Source organism: Phaethon lepturus, unplaced genomic scaffold, assembly GCF_000687285.1.
Source record: "Phaethon lepturus isolate BGI_N335 unplaced genomic scaffold, ASM68728v1 scaffold618, whole genome shotgun sequence".
Classification (NCBI taxonomy): domain Eukaryota; kingdom Metazoa; phylum Chordata; class Aves; order Phaethontiformes; family Phaethontidae; genus Phaethon; species Phaethon lepturus.
In genome coordinates, this window is record NW_010555323.1 from 112,902 (window position 1) to 131,532 (window position 18,631).

The 18,631-nt window shown below is 40.9% G+C and overlaps 1 protein-coding gene across 1 annotated transcript in view; it reads left to right on the forward strand.

The window, feature by feature from the left end:
* LOC104624674 (neurexin-3-beta-like) overlaps nt 1-18,631 on the forward strand; it is a gene marked incomplete at its 3' end in the record, with an annotated part of 103,775 nt that overhangs the window by 30,669 nt on the left and 54,475 nt on the right. Inside the window, exon 5 of the mRNA XM_010292106.1 lies at nt 576-578. Within this exon, the coding sequence (XP_010290408.1) occupies nt 576-578 (3 nt within the window). The remainder of the gene's footprint in view (nt 1-575; nt 579-18,631) is intronic.

The window sequence follows — 18,631 nt, forward strand, 5'->3', positions numbered from 1 at the left end:
AAACAGCTGGATGAATTATTATGGTACACATACATGATAATGGGGACAGATTTTGCTCCTTTCTAGTGCAACCCCATTTATGTAAGTAGGACTGCACCAATGTGAATGAGAACATGATTTTAACTATGTTTCCACGGTTCCATATGTGGGGAAATGTATTCCTAAGAGTGTTATAAAGCTTAATGGGGGATGGTTGTATGGTTATTTATTATTATGACAGTATGTACTGCTACAAAAGTGAAGTTCATAATGGGGAGAAAAACAATAGAGCGTTACTTCCAGGTAGAGCCATTTTTCATTTTCCTTTTATAACCTTCCTGTAGAAAGGATCTATTCCTGGTGTAGTGGTTTAGCCCCAGCCAGCACCTAAGCACCCCTCAGCCACTCGTTTGCCTGCTCCCCCCAAGACAAGATAGGAGAGAGAATCCGGAAAAAAACCCACTTGTGGGTTGGGATACAAACAGTTCAATAGGACAGCAAAGAAAGAGGAAATAATAATAATAATAATGATAAAAGAATGTACAAAAACAAGTGATGCAGAATGCAACAATTGCTCACCACCCAGTGATCAATAGCCTGTCCCCAGGAAGCAATTGCTGCCCCTGGCCAGCCCCAGTTTTAGATACTGAGCATGATGTTATATGATATGGAATATCCCTTTGGCCAGTTTGGGTCAGCTGTCCTGGCTGTGCCCCCTCCCAGCTTCTTGTTGCATCTCCCCACTGGCAGAGCATGAGAAGCTGAAAAGTCCTTGACTTAGTATAAGGAATACAACTTGGGGAGGAGTGGCTGGAGAGCTGCCTGGCAGAAAAGGACCTGGGGGTGCTGGCTGACAGCCGACTGAACATGAGCCAGCAGTATGCCGAGGTGGCCAAGGCGGCCAACAGCGTCCTGGCCTGTATCAGAAATGGTGTGGCCAGCAGGAGCAGGGAAGTGATTGTGCCCCTGTACTTGGCACTGGTGAGGCTGCACCTCAAATACTGTGTTCAGTTTTAGGCCCCTCACTACAAGAAGGACATTGAGTTGCTGGAGAGTATCCAGAGAAGGGCAATGAAGCTGGTGAGGGGTCTGGAGCAAAAATCTTATTGGGAGCAGCTGAGGGAACTGGAGTTGTTTTAGCCTCACTCTCTACAACAACCTGAAAGGAGGTTGTAGTGAGGTGGGTGTTGGTCTCTTCTCCCAAGTAACTAGCAATAGGACAAGAGGAAATGGCCTCAAGTTGCATCAGGGGAGGTTTAGATTGGTTATTAGGAAAAATTTCTTGACGGAGAGAGTGGTCAAACATTGGAACAGACTGTCCAGGGAAGAGGTGGAGTCACCATCACTGGAAGTGTTCAAAAAATGTGTAGATGTGGCACTTTGGGACATGGTTTAGTGGGCATGATGGTGTTGGGTTGATGGTTGGACTTGATGATCTTAAAGGTCTTTTCCAACCTTAATGATTCTATGATTCTATGAACTACTTAGCAACAACTAAAAACATCAGTGCGTTATCAATATTATTCTCATACTAAATCCAAACCACAGCACTATACCAGCTACTAGGAAGAAAATTAACTCTATCCCAGCTGAAACCAGGACACCTGGTCACTTAGGGTAAGAAAATACAAAAATTGTCCTCTTGTGTAGGAGGTCAGGCCACACCTGGAGTATTGTGTCCAGTTCTGGGCTCCTCAGTACAAAAGAGAGATGGAACTACTGGAGAGAGTCCAGCAAAGAGCCTCTAAGGTGGTTAAGGGACTGGAGCATCTCTCCTATGAGAAAAGGCTGAGAGAGCTGGGACTTTTCAGCCTGGAGAAGGGAAGACTCAGGGAGGATCTTATCAGTGTGTACACATACCTTAAGGGAGGGTGTAAAGACAACAGTGGTGACCAGGGGCAATGGACACAACGTGAAACATGGGAGTTTCCCTCTAAACATCAGGAAACACTTTTTTATTGTGAGGGTGACTGAGCAGTGGCACAGGCTGCCCAGAGAGGTTGTGAAGTGTCTGTGCTTGTAAATATTCAGAAGCCATCTGCACATGGTCCTGGGCAACTGGCTCTGGGTGACCCTGCTTAAGCAGGTGGGTTGGACCAGATAACCTCCAGAAGTCCCTTCCAGCCACAATCATTCTGTGATTCTGTGAGGTACTTCTGGCTGCAGTGGAATTTACAGCTCTTAGAGTAATTATTTCCAAGCCAAGGTTTAACATTGCCCCGTTTGGTACTCTGTAAATCCATTTGGCAACAGGACTGGGATTAATTGAGTTATTAGCCTCAAACACCCAATAGGTGATTTATAAAGTCTCAGCTAAATGAAGTGAATTTACCCCAGGTTTAGTAACTGTCATAAACTTTGAAAGAATTACAGTTCTTTCTCCTCAGTGGCTAGCACTAATTTTAAAGAAAATCTTTGTATGATTACATCTCCAGAGGAGTAAAGTCTGTGATCCCAGTCCTGCTCTTGTTAGTTTATTGGAGATTTTCTATAATTTATAAAGGCAGCAGAACTGTGTTTAGCTATAGGAGTGTAACAAGAGAGTAGCACTGGACCTTTGTGGGCTGGGTCAAGCTGGAAACAGCCCTGGCTTACTTGAAGAGGAACTCTTCCAGAAATCTTCCTGTCTAACCTATATGGCAGGTCACTCAGCCTGTAGAGACCACTGTGTGCTGAAAGAGCATCAAGAAGATTTAATAAAGTGTCAAAGTGCTTCTAAAAACATGGTTAGAGCTGTGATTTCCTGGATACACATGCACCACAACAAATGGCCTCATCTCAGATGATATTAAAGCAATAACTCTTTGACACTTCATGCAACCCACTGAAAGAAAGATATGGGTCAATATGTACCTCCATTACAACTTTCTGCATTTCAATATCAGGCCATTTTATTGCTGTAGCAGCACAGATGCCTCGCCTTTCTCCCTTACTCTTGGTAGAATTTGATTCTGTCAGCTTAAGTTGCATTATTTGTGCGGTGAAAGTGAGAAGAAATTGTCTTTTTCTGTTTGGGCAGTATCTCCAACTGCGGTTTTCAGATGCCTAATGGTTATTTTATCTTGCTTGTGTTCAACACCACCATTGTCAAGCCTGCTTACAATTTTAGATCTAAGTGGTGGAAAAATCTAATAGAACAAGTTTGTTCTTTGGGGAATGTAAAATATAGTTACCTAAGGCTATGAACAGTACAAATACAGTTAGTTATTACCTTGCTCCAGCTTTCTCTTCTCTTTTCTGCTCAGAAATAAACTATTTTTCTTCACTTTCAAGGCCATTCACAATCTAGCCTTTTCTCTCCCCATTCTGATCAGCACGATTCAAGCATTTTTTTGCTCACTTAGATTTGATCATAAGAATTTTTCTGCTTCCTGGTACTATCCACAAGGCAACAGCAGGTTATTTCTCCAATCCCATTGAAGTGCTCCTTTCATCATGATGTGTACCAAAAAGTTGTCAGAGGTTAGGCTGATGATGGTCTAAGGCAACTGTTTATCAAGCCAATCAATATTGTCACATTTTTTGTTTTATTATCCTTTTTTCTGTATCCATGTGTGATATCTTGTTTTATGTTTAGATTGCAGACTCCTTGGGTTCAAAATGTACTTTTTAATATGTACGTGTACCCTATTTAACATAGAAGGGTTCTGGCCCATTGTAGAAATACCAAGCATGACACAAGTAAAAGTAAAGCATCTAATGCAATATAGCAAGAGTCAGGATAAAGAATTATTATTACTACTGTATTAGAATTATTTGTGCTATTTCTATTGCTCATTTTCATACGTAACTAACTAAAACTTCTCCTTTTTGAAATGCATATAAAGCAGAATATCAAGTCTGTAATCCCAACGTGATACAAAATCCAGGGGAATTTCAGTAGGATTTAGATTTACACATCAGTTGTTCAGGAAATACAGAGGAGCATGAAAACTGCAAAGATTTCATCTGTTTGTAACACACACCAAGATAGCTCCTGCAGAGAGGTAGTCTGAGTCTGCCAGAAGAATTTTAGAGCACAGTTAGACTAAAACAGCTGGGAAAATGAAGTACTTTAAAACATACAGTATATGCAGAGACCAATGACATGCTTTTCAGTTTGTGAAGATCCCAAACGTGGGATATAGTCTTGGACGAACCATCAAGAGAAAGGGAGTTGAGAGAAAAATGTTACTGGAAATACCCAGTGGCAATGATATTAGCATTTAAAATGTCTATAACTTGGTTTTATTTTAAAATTTATAACAACATGTCTGCAAGGAAGTGAAACGCAGATCAGTGGAGGACAGGCAGGATTTGAGTAACAGTTGAGCTGTATGGCTATGGTATGCTGATAGGAACATTTCTGTGATTCAGATATCCTTCAGAGAGGCCTTGAAGGAAGGTAACAAGAGCTGACCTTTTTCTGTTAACTGAAAATAAGGGAGAAAAAGGAGTTTTGAGTCGCGTTTGTTTCAGTGAGTTGCAAAGGGTGCTTGTGCTCTGCTGCCCCGGAGTCAAAATGCCGATTTGACTCTCTCACACAGGCTGTTGTTCTGGATGTAAGTACGGCCTGTTCAGAAGTGACGTGTGTTGTACGAAATCCCCGCTGCCGGTCTCAGGGCCCTGACGCGCCAGACTCTCCTGCGATAGTAATATCCTCTCTGGGAATTCGGCTTTGCCACGTTACCCTGACGAAGGCCTCAAAGACAAGCCGTTAGCTTTTGCGTGCGGTACAGCAGCGTGCTGTGCAGGCCGCTGTTAGCTGGGAGTCACCGTGCTGTGCCACATCGTGTTCTTGCAAGGCTGCCATGTTTCTCCCAGGTTTACTCCGCTAGCAATTGATTAAAGGTCTTGTAATCTCACATGTCCCTGTTTCCTGATTTAAAGTACAGCTTCAATTATTAGTGAAGTAGTTCAGGGATTTCTGGGTTTGGGAGACTTTGGTGAAAATGAGTTAAAGCGACACTCGTTCTTTTGGCTTCTGCTTCCATGTCAGCTGCTTATATGCTCAGAATTTATTTAGCAAGTCACTGCTCAAAGCTTCCTAGGAGACTCTATACGGTCTCACGTGGCACATTCTGTCCAGTTCACAGCTGGGTTATTCATTTTTCAAATGATTTGTGTAAAGATATCTTTGAAGTTAATTACTGAAGCTAGTATAGAAAAGCATGCGTGGTGACACACGAGTGTTCCATTCAAAACACGTTCAGTTCAGTGAATCCAAGATATGATTCCAGCTGGTGCATGGGTCCTTAAGGAGAACTGCTCCAGATAAGCTTCTGGAGGCCCTAGGGCCCGCTGACCTAGGGCAGGCCCCTACTATGTCTGCCCTATGACATGGATGGCTGGGGTCCCAAGACCAAAATCAGAGGCAGTTTTCTGTGAAAGAGAGATCAGAATGCTTCTGGGAGGACAGGTGGGCCTCTGGTTATGCTTTCCATGAGAAACTAGAAACTATGTGCTCTGGTACCTATCTAGTGCATGCTTCAACTTCTTGAGGTGAGGATAATGACACTTGCCAAACTGTTCAAACTGTAGCTTGGAGGTAACATAAATAACTTACTTGTGAATGTTTTCAGCTATGATCTTAGAGCCATAGAATGACAGTGCACGATACATAATATGCAGAATGTTCTCTCTAGAGAATAGAAGAGGGGATCTGCCCATTATCCACATGGAGAGTCCAGTCCATTGGCATGGCTCAGAATAAGGTTCTCAACCTTTTATTTTAACCATTGGGCTTTCCAGCCTTCTGTGTTTTCTATTGAGGGTCCAATAATCTTGATTAATGTCTTTCCATAACGTGCAGCTCCAGGCTAAATCCTTTCTTACAGTGTATATCACAAAGGAAAAGAGCACAGAAGATTTGTCAGTCTAATTAGACTTTTGCTGTCAGCTAAGACCAATAAAATTGTCTCACCCTTGGTCTTGCCTAGGTACTTTCTTTTACACTCATAGATAATAATTTGAGGGGGGAAGAAATTGGCCTTTAATTTAGTTTTTGCTTCTTATAAGTCACTAGTGACATTTTCATCCCAAGACAGCAAAGCTCTAATGAAAAAAGAGCTTTTGATGAGTCTCTGTGTTAAAGACTGACTTCACTGGCCCATTGGTACCACTGAGAATTACGCAGTCTGGCTCTCATCCCTCCTTTTCTGCTTCTTCCTCAACTTTTTTTTCTTAAAGAGACCAAAGCCCTCTTTCAGAGTGGAATCCTTTCTCCTGCACTACAGTCCTGTTGAGTGAGATGGTAAAGTTACATTGCTGCAGTGAAATTCACAAAATGGCATTTATTTATTCACAGTCACACCTCTTCTGTGATGATTAAATGGTAACATGGTTTGGGCAGAGAAAGAAGGCAGAGTTTAGAAGCAAGAACCCAAATGTGGGATAGAAAATTTTCATGCAAACTACTGTTCATGTAGATTACAGAGTGATTAATTCAACAAACAAATGACCTCTAAATATCCCACAAGTATGTAGTATAGAAATAGATTTAGTGCACACTGAAATACAGAATCCTTGGCATGCGATGTAGCAGCTACCTAGCCAGAAACATGTATATGATATGATAATGTTCTGTATGGGAAAGGGATAAAAATATTCTCCAAGTTTTAACTGATTATTAGAGGGGTGGTGGGGTGGGGTGTTTAAATGGTATTTATTGACGCATGTTCAGGATACTCAGATTACCTATAAAGCTCATATAATCTAAAATATAATCCTATTTTTTCATTATTTCATTCACTTTCTGCAGATGACAGGTGTGCTGCACTTCTGGAAGTGCCATAGTGAACTAGGAGTTCAGTACCCATCCAAAAAGAGAGTGTGATCTTACTGTAACATTACTTTTCCAGCCTACGCTCTCAAGTGCTGGCAAGTACTGATGATGGAAATAAGCTCAGCCTTGTATTTCTGCTAAGCAGAATTACAGTAATAAAGAACATTGTATTTTTAAAACAGCTCATGCATATGCTGGTGTATGCTGTCATTTGTTGACATTATCACCAGTGATATTTGAATGTTTAACTTAGTAATCATTGTCGGCTCCAAATGGAGACTACTCTTTCATGACTCCAGGGGAGGGATTTGATTGAATGTGTGTGGCAAACTTGAGTGCCACAAGCTGACGCATAGTATGATTTCTCAATATACAGCTTACACTCCTTTGGATAACCTGTTTTCGTATAGTAGCATTGGCAAGTAGTCACTTCAGCCACTCCTCTGTGTGTTCTGCTGGGATGAAGATCGTCTTTTTATTTCTTTAGACTAGTAGTTTACAGAAGGCCCGAATTAGCCGATTAATTTCTAGAAGCATTGAGTTTACATTGCCTTTAATCTGCAGATCTGAACAATCATTTGGGACTTGCAGCAAAATCTCAGCTGGTATTTTTGTCACATATACCCAGTTCTCTTCTACTGTGAATGTTGAAAATGAAGATATGAAAGGGGGGGCTGGTTTAGCACTTTTCTAGTATTTCAGTGCTTTTTTAGATTTTCTCTGATGAATTCTTTTATCTTTATTGTTGAAATATTTGCGTGATTTCAGGTGACCAAAAAGCATGCCCTTTTCTGTAACAAAAGGATAAGAAGATGTAATAACAGGTGTAGTAAACTGATACTTACCTTCTTCAGACAGGCAGGCAGGCATATATTTCTCTGAAAGTACCCTTAATAACATCAGTATGTACTTTTTTGTCAGGGCAGAGTATCCCTTTGTGTTTTTAGACATAGACATTTTTATCCCTGCCAAAAAGGATTGTTGAAAGTCACGTGGAAGATTATTTTCAAAATCTGATTGATGTAGTACTCAGGAACCAAAGCTACTATAATTGACCATACATTTGATCACAAGCCAAATGAAAGAATAGGACAAGTGTGTTGTTCTAGGACAGTTGTGCAGTGACAATGTATGATGAAGAGATCAAATACTGCAAAAGCAACTGCTTAGAAATAAATGGAGTAGAATCAATGAGTTTAGCTCAAATATAGTTGGAGGATTGGCTCACATTTTGTTATAGCGTATCTGCTCTGCTTGCTATTTATATACTTCGGGGAAATGCCTAGAAGCTGCAGACATTGCCAAAATACTTACAGAGCATATAGTTCCATTTTATTTGTTTGGGTGTTTTACAAGACTGGCTGAGAGGTAGGAATGTACATCTTGCCTTTCCTAGCTCATATTTTAATGAATGTGCAGAAATTAAAAACACATCCATGCTGTTGTGACAGACCAGCTTTCTGAAACCATTTAATTATGCCTTAGGTTTTCTGTAGAATGATGGTGGTGTTAACAATCAGAAACAGAAGGATTTCTGCTAGTTTCTTTTTCATCTGAGGGATGAGTTGTCACTGATTTGCAAGATATGTCTGTCACGATACAGCTCTTAAAAGTAGTGATTAGCAAGACAGACTATACAACCACCAATCCTTTCTCTCCTCTCTTATGTGGCGTATGAGTAGGTGGGATGTTGTTCATTTTGATTGCAAAATTACTTATATTCTGAAAGATAAGAATTTGTTTCCACAAAATTTCAACAGAAAAATAAAGCCAAAGGAGTGGGGAATTGGATTTCAGTTCTCTTGGTATTGCATGGAATGCAAACATTCTCCTTCTTTCTTATAGCATGTTTTTGGAGAAAATTTGGTCTGCTGGCTTTTTGCCCTTAAAATGACTCATAAAAGGACCATCTTCCCTAATAATTGCTTTGAGAGTTTTCCACTAGTGCTGTGTTGCCCATTTCACTGTGTGCCCATTTGCATTTGCTCAGATCGGGTGTGCTAAGGAAATTGATTGGTGTGTAAGGACACTTCCAGGGAATACCAGTAGTTTATTAGGAGACATGAACCAGAGAGTAGGAAATGTTGGGAATGCTCTAATGGTTAAATGTATGAAAGTGAGTAGAGAAAGGGTGAATACTGAGGTGCAGACAAGGAACTAAGGTCCAGAGGATGAGATACATCTATCTCATGGAGATATGGGAAGGAAACAGCAAGATTTAAAGGTGGAGAGTGACATGGCTGGAGGTGGTAGGCTGGTGGTTCTAGCAACTCTGTTTTGGATAGAGAAAGGTTTGGAGAAGACAGAGACTTGTACCCATACGGCTTAGTAATCATTGTTCTACTTTGTAATCTCTGCTTTGTTCCACGCTCCATCTTCCCCAAGGATAAAGCGAAGTCTTTTTTTTTCTTGCCAAGCTCGCAGGGACTTGGTTCAGTAGAATTGTTGGCAGTGAGATCTGAGGACCCATGTCGTCTTCCACAGCAGTTCAAAGTCAGTTCACACACTTGCACTAAGATCATCTTAAAAGCACCTCTTCCTCTCACTTGCAACAGCTCTTTTCCAGTAGCTCTTTTGGAGCAGGAAAACTCATTCTTAGTGTAAAAAGAGTCAGGTCAGTTAAGGAGAAAAAACTGTTATGTGTTGTGTTCTTCTAATATCCAAGCAATAGCCTCAGTGCCAAGCCATACACAGAGATTTGCAGAAGTAGCTTGAATTTAGCTTGCTCATAACGTCCTTTTTTTTTTTTTTGTCCCCTGAAAGATGACCTCCAATGAAAGTATAAGGACATGAATGATTTTAATCTGTGCTAACAATGGAGAACCAGTCTTGACTGACTCCAGCAGCATAAATATACAAAATGACAGATTATCCTGCTGCCTGAGCACACACATACAGACTCAGTAGCACACAGCAAAATTCAAATTGGCCTTTATCTTTTATCTGTTGCCCCAGTGATTAATGCTGCTCTTGCTGGGAGACTAATCGAACAAGGGGAAATATGGAGAAAGAAATATGTATTTCTTAGACTATCGTTACCAGTGTTATTATTATCCCTTCGATATATTTTCCTCCTGCTAGAAGAACTTAATGTACTGACACAGCAGGAAGCAAGAGGTGAGAGCAGATTTGATGGCAAGAAGATGAATGGGGCAGGCCACAGCAAGTGGAACACAGGCATTTTGCAGAAGGAGGTGAGCTTCCGAGCTGCTTTGGGGTTGCAGCATTTTAGCTAGAAAACCAAGAGTCTGTAGCAGGCTGAATACAGGTCCTGAACCAGGAGCTACTACCAAGCCCTACTCAATTCACTCAGCATCTGTCAACAAACCTCCTCTCTAAATGTTTCTTTACTTTCCATGTGTAGTAAAATAAGGATACACTGGTCCTTGGTCTGTCTCACAGCCAAGTTTACAGGCACTGTTCTGGTAGTATGGGTAATACTTTGTAAATTCCCTAAGGTGTTGTTTTCCTTTTTCCTCCTACCTGGTTCTTGGCTGAGGACTTTCGGAGTGGTACTATGACCCTGTAGTTCCAGTTTGTGCCTACTGATGTGTACAACATAGGGCAGAAAATTTACTTTGTGCTGTAGTAAAAACAGAAATGGATCCTTTGAATGGTTATGACTTAGATTTAAGGAAGAGGCCTGTCTTATAAGTGAGTACAAATGTATTCCAATTTTCTTGTTTCCTCAGGATCTTGAGAAAAAAGACTTAAAGTTATGGTAATTAAGAGGTCACACTTTATTTTGTTTTTCCTTCGGGAAGAGTAATGCAGAAAGGAGTACCTGTAATAAAGGAATAGACTTGTTTGGGATTAAGGGTCATGTTGCCTCTCTCCTTATTTCAGCATTCTGGCTGATTTAACAAGTGTGACTACTCATTTTCCTAAATATAATATTGTTGTGGTGAGATGGTGATGGACATCAAAAAGGAAATGAGGTAGAACTATAGAGAGGAGTGATGATATCTACACTATAGAAGCGTTTTTTGGTAGGATCGGTATTCCCTGTGCTCTCATTTTATTACTCTCAGCTGTGGGTATATTGGCATAATGTCCTCTTACTTCACAGAGTAGGCTCAAGACTTGCAAATATGTTTAGGGTCCAAATCTTAAGCATAATTATCTTAACTCCCAATTGATTATATTTAGGCAGCAGTTAATCCTGTTGTTCTCCGCTAGAGCAATGCTGTGTGTTCGTATTAACACTTGTATTAGCATGTAGGTCTCTAATGCCCAGGTTTGTTTCATTGTTATAGACATAATCTCATTAGAGATATTCATAGAAAAGCAAGATAAAACTGATTCTGTACACCTGATACATGCAACTCCTCCATTCACTTTAGTTCCATATATGTCTCCCAGTTTACATATACTCCTTAAGTTGCCCTCTCACTGCCGTTTACTGCATCACACTTCAGATTTGCATAATGAACTGAAGTTGTTCTTAAGCTTGTAAGCAATGGTTGTTCAGGTGACTACTGCTGTCACCTGCTTATCTCATTTTGAGATTTAGCAATTTGTGAGAATGAAATTTAAAAATGTAGATACACTATGTAGGTCAGAACATACAGCCTGCTCTTCTGGAGTCCCTGAAGGCACTCAGCTTTAACAGCACCAGAGGAGGATCTATGCAGCAGAGCTTATGGGCTTCCTCCAGAACCAGGAGGGCAGCTGGCCCCGCTCTGTAACAGAGCTGTGTGCAGGTGTTGGGAATCAGCCATCAGGTAGGATTTCCAGCTGCTAGACATAAATAAGAATGCCAGGGTAGAAAGCATAGATAGAGGGAAGGAAGAGGGTTGTGTATATGCTTCAGAAAGAACTACTGCAGTGGGAGCCTCTCCTGTAGAACTTCTTCCACTCCCACACCTGACTAATTGAGAGGTATTGTTGCTTGCCTGAAGATGAATAATTCTTTGGTGCTCAGATGGCTGATTACATGTTGTCCTTCTGTTTGTGGACTCAAGCACAGCAGAGAAATTTCTGCTTGCTTGGCTGTAGCATTTGTTGTGCTGGCAAGAAGTAAGAACTACTTACAGTCTGCTGTGAAAAGGCTTGGTGTCTCTCTGGCTGCCTCTCAGCTGATGTCTGATGCTTGCAAGTTGTTTGTTTTGTCCTTTCTTTCTGAAGCCATGGGAATGGTGTTAGCTTCTGGTCCATGTGATTCCTGGAGGGAAGGGAGAGAAGAAGTTGGCCAGAACTGGAAAGGAGGGCAAGAGCCTAGCTGTGGGCTGCTAAGGTCGAGGATCCGCAATGTTCACTTTGGTTTTAGGAAATGCTGTAGCACTTGGAATGAGTTGCAGCTCTGCAGTCTGTCTTGCTCTTTTTATGATGGTCTGTCGTACAGTTTCAGCTAGATCCCTGAGTCAGATTCTGAATTGCCCTCTCATTTCCCCAAGGCCAGATTTTTTTCACTGGGGCTTGGGAAGCTCTTCTGCTGCAACTCTTGGCAGGGCTTTATACTCTCCTGCTTACTGTTGTGGTGGTGGACACTGGGCATCAAAGGCAGCCAGAGAATTAGGAAGTTAAACGGCATCAAGGCTTCTGCTGGGAGGGGAGAAATAAAGTGGAAGGAAGGCAATGTCATCACCTTCCCTGTGAGACTGGGCAGAGGATGTAAATAACAGTTTATAACACCAAGGATCATTCCAGAGGCAGAGAGAGGTAATAGCATAGGCTGGCTGTCCCTCTGCTTCCATCAGGTTTGGTCACTTTGAATTTACTGACTGTTTTTCTTCTATTCAAACCTGATTTAATCACAGTAGTATCTGAAGGTCTGGAGGATTTGGGGATTTTATTTTTTTAACTTTTTTTTTCTTTTGTTAGCTGTTCTTCCCTTGCTTTTTTTGTCCTCCTAAAGCTGAGGCAACTTCTGTGGTGGCAATGAAAGGTGACAGTGGTTAGGCAGTGTCATACCCTATTTCTTCTGATAGGACACTACGGAGAAGACAAGAGGAGTGATTCCTATTATCCATGGGTACAGCTAAGCTCCATCTGGCAAGTTGCATTTGCAGTACCTGTCATGTGTATTGCCTTGGCATCCGAGAGCTTTTCAGCTCGGGAGCCCATCCATCTGCAGTGGTCCATAAATTCAGATTAAGTATGTGGGGAGAAATAGTGAACTATTAACTCGGGACACCTATGTACTTTACCTAGAAATCAGAAATCCACTTGTTAATTGCATCTCTTTCAGCCAGAAAGCCTCTCCTTCTATCAATATATTTTATGTATATGATATGACTGATACCTGCTACTGTAGAACTATGTGGAGGTTTAGATTAGGGCTGAATCGTAACTTCATGTTGCAAGTCAGGGCGTTATTCAGCAGTATTGTGCAAATTCATCCATAAAAGACAAAGACTTTAAAAAACAACAACAAAAAATCAGTCCAAACCTCTGTCATTTCTCTTTCCTTTTGCTGTCTAGGAAGAACTCTTAAAAGAAAATAGTACTTTCTGAAAAAGGAGAGGGCTAGTTTTCATTTTGCAAAAGTAAAACTGAATTAATAACTTAGTTTGCATAATTATTTTTTATCATTCATAGATTAATTTTTCAATTTTACTTGCATGACAGTGTGGGATCTGGAAAATAAAAGTTTTTGACTCCTTTGAGATGTGCAGATAAAAATGATGGTAAAACCATAACATGGATTTTAGTTTCAAAATTGTTGAAGATGTCAATGACCACAAATGGCCATACTCACTGTTCCTAGAAGTAAATTTTGTTTATTGAAAACCTTCACGTGACAAAATCTGGGGGCCAGTTCTAAAAACTATAGAATAATAGAAGGGAGGCTGTGTTTGTGAAAATGGCTGTTCCTTCTGAAAACATCAACCAGTGCTATAGCAGAAAATTCACATCACTGAAGAAGAGCAGGCTCATAAGCACTTATTACTGAAAGTTTTACATATATCCTGGAAGAAATATGGAGGAGTTAAACATGGACTGTCCAGTAACTCTGGTATGGTGTCTGTAGCGGGACTATATTTTTTCTGATCACTGCTTGTAGTGATTGTTCATTTAACCAGATCATGTTGTTCCAGGTGCCATTTCTGCTCTATTTTAATACATCTGGCATGATTTTCAGTTGCACAGAGCAGTGAAATTTGGGCTGTAACCCACACGGTAGCATCAGAAAGCCAATTTCAACTTGATTGACCTTCTTTGGCATCAGACTGTATGCAGGAGTTCAGCCATTCGTGGTTCTAGACACAGAATTTGCTTTTCTAATTGTGCGTAATTTGGGGAGACTCAGAATTCAGTTGATGTCTTTGACATAGTGCCAGGTAGAGGGAGGTGTCTAAAGCAATCCTTTCAGCCAAATCCTGCTGGGTAGAGCTGTGATTCTTTGTTCTGTAGCAAGGGAGATGGGTGGATTTCAGATGGCCTTGACCAAAGGTTTCAATCTCTGGGATAGACTATGTGGCACCTGCTGGAGCACCATGTATGCATACTAACAGTAATGAAAACAGGCATTAAAAATTTTCTTTCTGAAGCACTTCACAAACTGTATCTAAGGATCGGTTTTTTTCATCAGACACACAGCTAATTGTAGGTTAGTACCTAATTGTTGTTTAATAATGCATAGCTAAACCAGCAGTAGTTTGGGATGGTGACTAAAGATGCTTTCAACATGGCTGTGAAGCAAAAGCATACAAAACCAGGGTATAATTAACCAAGTTGTCATTGCATCAGAACACCCCTAAATCAGATATTTAAAAAAAGGTTGTTGAATAGTCAAATTATCTCAATAAGACTATCACCTCAACAATGGCCCTTTCTGACATACAAATTTATATGCACTGATTAAAGAGAATCCTCCCCATCTACATTTCATGGCTGTACTTTGTATATCTTGCTAACATGTGCAAGCTGTTCTCATCCACAGAGACAGTAGGTGGTTTGGGTTTTCTTCCTTATATATTTTTTTTTTCTTTCAAGGAAAGGCAGGTAGATCTGAACAACAATGAAGCAATGTCCAAAGTAGGTCTAAATTAACTCAGTTGAGGCAGTGGAAAACATTCTCCATGTTAACTTGTCACATTGCTGATTGAGAAGCAGGGAATATTATCTCAGACAAATTGGTTCACACACAACCCCATATTAACACAGTTGTTAGGAAGTTATACTATAGCTGCCTTCAGAGGTAGCTGGGTTTCAAACTGGCAGAAGAGACCAGACAATATGAGCAGCCAGCTTCGGTGGCAGAATCAAAGAGACGGCAAAGCTTCAATGTCTCAAAGACTTTCCTTACTGAATTTTCCCATTTATTAGGTCATAATTCACATGTCTCTGATAACCCCGTTAAGTTGCCTGCTGGCAGATAGGACGTACGCTTGTGCCTGAGCTGCTTCGTGTCACAGCCTGCACTGCAGTGCCAACCCCTGTAGATGAGCAGGTTACACTGCGTGCCGGTTCCTGAACCGGAGCTGGGGAGGAATGGACACACGGTCATCTTTATTGCCTTGCTGCAGGGGCAATAACCTCTGGCTGGTGGGTGAGGACAGCTGGGGATGTTATCATCTTCAACCACTGCCACAAGAGTAAAACAATTACGTCAGTCAGAGCTTTTTATTATAAACGAGGCTAGTTCTTAATATTGCAAGGCTTTTCAATGCGTTTGCAACGCTTTATTGAAGTTTCTCTGCATGGCATTACATTCTGTAGTGCCAAATGGAGATATGTATCCAAAGCTTTCAATGGAATACAGTACTTGCTTCATCAGAATATCCTTTTTCCCTAAGTGTATTCACCTAATAACTTATTTCTGGGACTGCTATTTCTTCTGTGACAGTTCTGCTACTTTGAAGTCTTTCTTGAACCAGTGAAAGATTTTCATTAGTTGTCAAGGGTTTTCATTAAAATGATCTTTGGCTTTGACCTCTTACACTGAGATCTCACACCCTATGTTGGGATCCTGTGAGAATAGTTTATTCATTGCTGCTTCTGTACCAGGCTAAAATCTTATGGCTTCTGAGGAATTTCTTTCTCTTTAAAAAATAAAAGTCAAGTGAGCCTAATTATTTCCTTGCCTAGGACTGCAATGTTTCTTATTAAAATACACCTTGAGTGGCACACCTGCATGGTCCTCTCACCAAGGCAGAGATGCTTGCTGTGCTGTTGAAAGCTTCTGTAAAAAAGATGAGCTCACATGTGCTTTCCAGGCTTTACTGTGTCATCTTTATCTGCAGACCTGGAAAACAAATCAAAGAAAAACTTTCATGTCAAACTCTGGATTTTTTTCTTCTAAACTAAAAAAGGCTTTCTGAGATGTGGAGTACTTCTGAATGACCTCCGCTGTGCTTTCTGAAGCTGCTCCGCTGTGGAGCATTTATGTGCTGTCAGGGGCGGCTGTCTCCCCCCTCAGAATCTGCAGTAACGTTGTTAGACTGCCAGGGCTCTGACTTAACCTTTTCTGTCTTGGCTTGCATTTTTTGGATTTTTTTTCTTCACTCTCTTGCCGTTACATCACACCACACCACACTGTCTTTCTCCTTCCTTATTCAGGTCTCTTAATTCTCCACAACTCCCCACTGCTGCTTCAGTGCTTCCACCTTTTGTTTATTGTAATATCAGCTGAATGCAAACCTTATCCACTGACATAAACTCACTCAAATGCTATTGCTTTTCCAAGTCTCACAAATGCTAGGGGCCCTGTAACATCCCTGCACCCTTTGAACAGGGTGCTGCCTTCCCATTTCCAGAAGATTTGCAAAGTGCAAAGAGGATGAAGCTCTTCCCTGGGAGAATGGGAGGCACCTGCCTTGCAGGGCTTAGTCTTATTTTGATCGACAGGCTAAACAGACAGTAGCTGAGACCATGAAATGGGCAGGAGGATTCAGAGGACACTGTTACCTGCCCAGCGCATCTGCTCATGGATTTTGTGTGTGCTGTATTTCTCTTGGATTCTGTCCCTGGATGTTGATTCTCTGAGCATGAAGATTGACTGCCTTACAATATTATCCTGGCTAAGGTTTCTGCAAGCACTGTTTATGAAAACACCTAATCCTCCCAGGATGTTTATTAGTCAGTTAGCTGTGGTAATACAGTAGTACATTTCACAGAATATAAAATACTGGCATTTATTTCTTTAAAATCAGTTGCTTTTTAATTTGCCTAGCCTTAGTTTTGTGTTACAGAACAGCATAAATGGGACCCACTGGTCAACACATCTGTTTTTTGATGTTTTCTGTAACCCAGTCTATCTATCTTTTTCCAAACTAACCCATCATCCATGAGAACTGGCAGCCAAAAATTCAGTGTATACTGGAGAAGCAGGTTAAGTCAGCCTTCATTAAACTCCATGCTACCATCTAGAATGGTCTCACTCACCTCTAACAGCTAACTGTTGAGTCACGTGTAACTTTACTGTTGTCACTGCAGTGACTATAGACAGCTGAAAACTTAAGCTAGCTATAAATTAACCTGACTCTCTTCTTTCAAACCAAAATTAAACAGAAATGATGTGAATTAGAAATGACTGTGTACAACAGAATGATGAGGATGAATGAGGAAACAAGCTTCTAATCTAGTTGCTACTAGATTTCCTTTTTATACTTTCTGGTTTGAAGGGCAATGACACACTTGAGATCCAGCTTGTAACTGTCTTCTGCAACCTCATGATGATCTAAGAATTACATTGCATGGGCAGCCCAGTGTGGCCCAAGAGCCATTTCTTTCCTGTCAGTAAAACAGGACTGCATTTCACTCTTGAAATAAACTTAGTCCATCAGGGAATCTTTGACTGCTGCAGAAATGGTTAACTATGATAATCTGGGATTATGAGAATTGCGATTGTCCCCTTCACTGCCTGCCACTTGTTCGTGAGGACTTCCCTTCTGCTGAGGAAAGTAGCTCTTCATGCAGGCAGGCTGTGGTCTGACACAGTTTGAGTGGGAAACCCCCAAGTTTGTCCCCAGGTTTGGATTGCTGGTACTCAGAGGGCTTTTTTGCAACAGCTTTATTTGGATTGTTTATTTCCAGAGCAAAACCAATATTCTGCTCCCCAGAATTGCTTGAGATCACTCTTGGTATCAGACAAAGAAAGAATAAAAATAAGTGTTATAGGTTTAAACTTTATTAACATTAACTTAGAAATGGAATCGTAAAAAGAGAAGTATAACAGTAAAATGTAATTGTGACTTGTATTTAAGAATAAGGATATTTTTAAACTCATGTGTGATTTTTAGTTCGGTGGGGGAGTTGGCAACTATCTGCCTTCGAAGCCATCTAGCACCGAGGCCATCTTTTCTCTGAGTATTTCCCTTGTCTTTCATGCACACCAGTCTTTCCTACCCACCTGTATTTTCAGGACAGCTCAGGCTGCCATTCAAAGGTAGCAAGTGGTGCAGGCCTTCCCCTTCCTGGGGACTTTTCTAGGTTAACAGTCCTATTGCATTCTTCACTTGACGCACACCTTCCAGCTACACAAAATGTTTTCCAGGCTCTGTAAGGTTTTGGTAATTCATAATGAGAAGCATTCACTGTAATACATGCACTTCAAAGTGCACAGTTTTCCTTCGCTTCGAGTTCCTTCGCAAGCTCACATGTAATACTAGAAGTATACCGAGCTCAGTGCTTCCTCTTTTATTTCTTCCTGTGCTGTTTATCAGTTTTAGGAAATATGCTGTCATACATGTCACTGCTGACATGGTTTTACATTATGGATAGATGTCTACAGACATGCAAAGTGGGACTGTCATCCTGACCTTCAGCAACAGAAAAGTTAGCTGGATAGTTACAGCTAGTACTTAAAATGCTCTTTATAGCTGATGGAAGGAGATCGATTTCTCTACAGGGAGATGATCCCATCCTAAAATAGATGCCTCATTTAGGAGGAATTAATTGTCCCCTGGAGATCCATATGACTGTAAAAGGAACCTGGAAAACTAA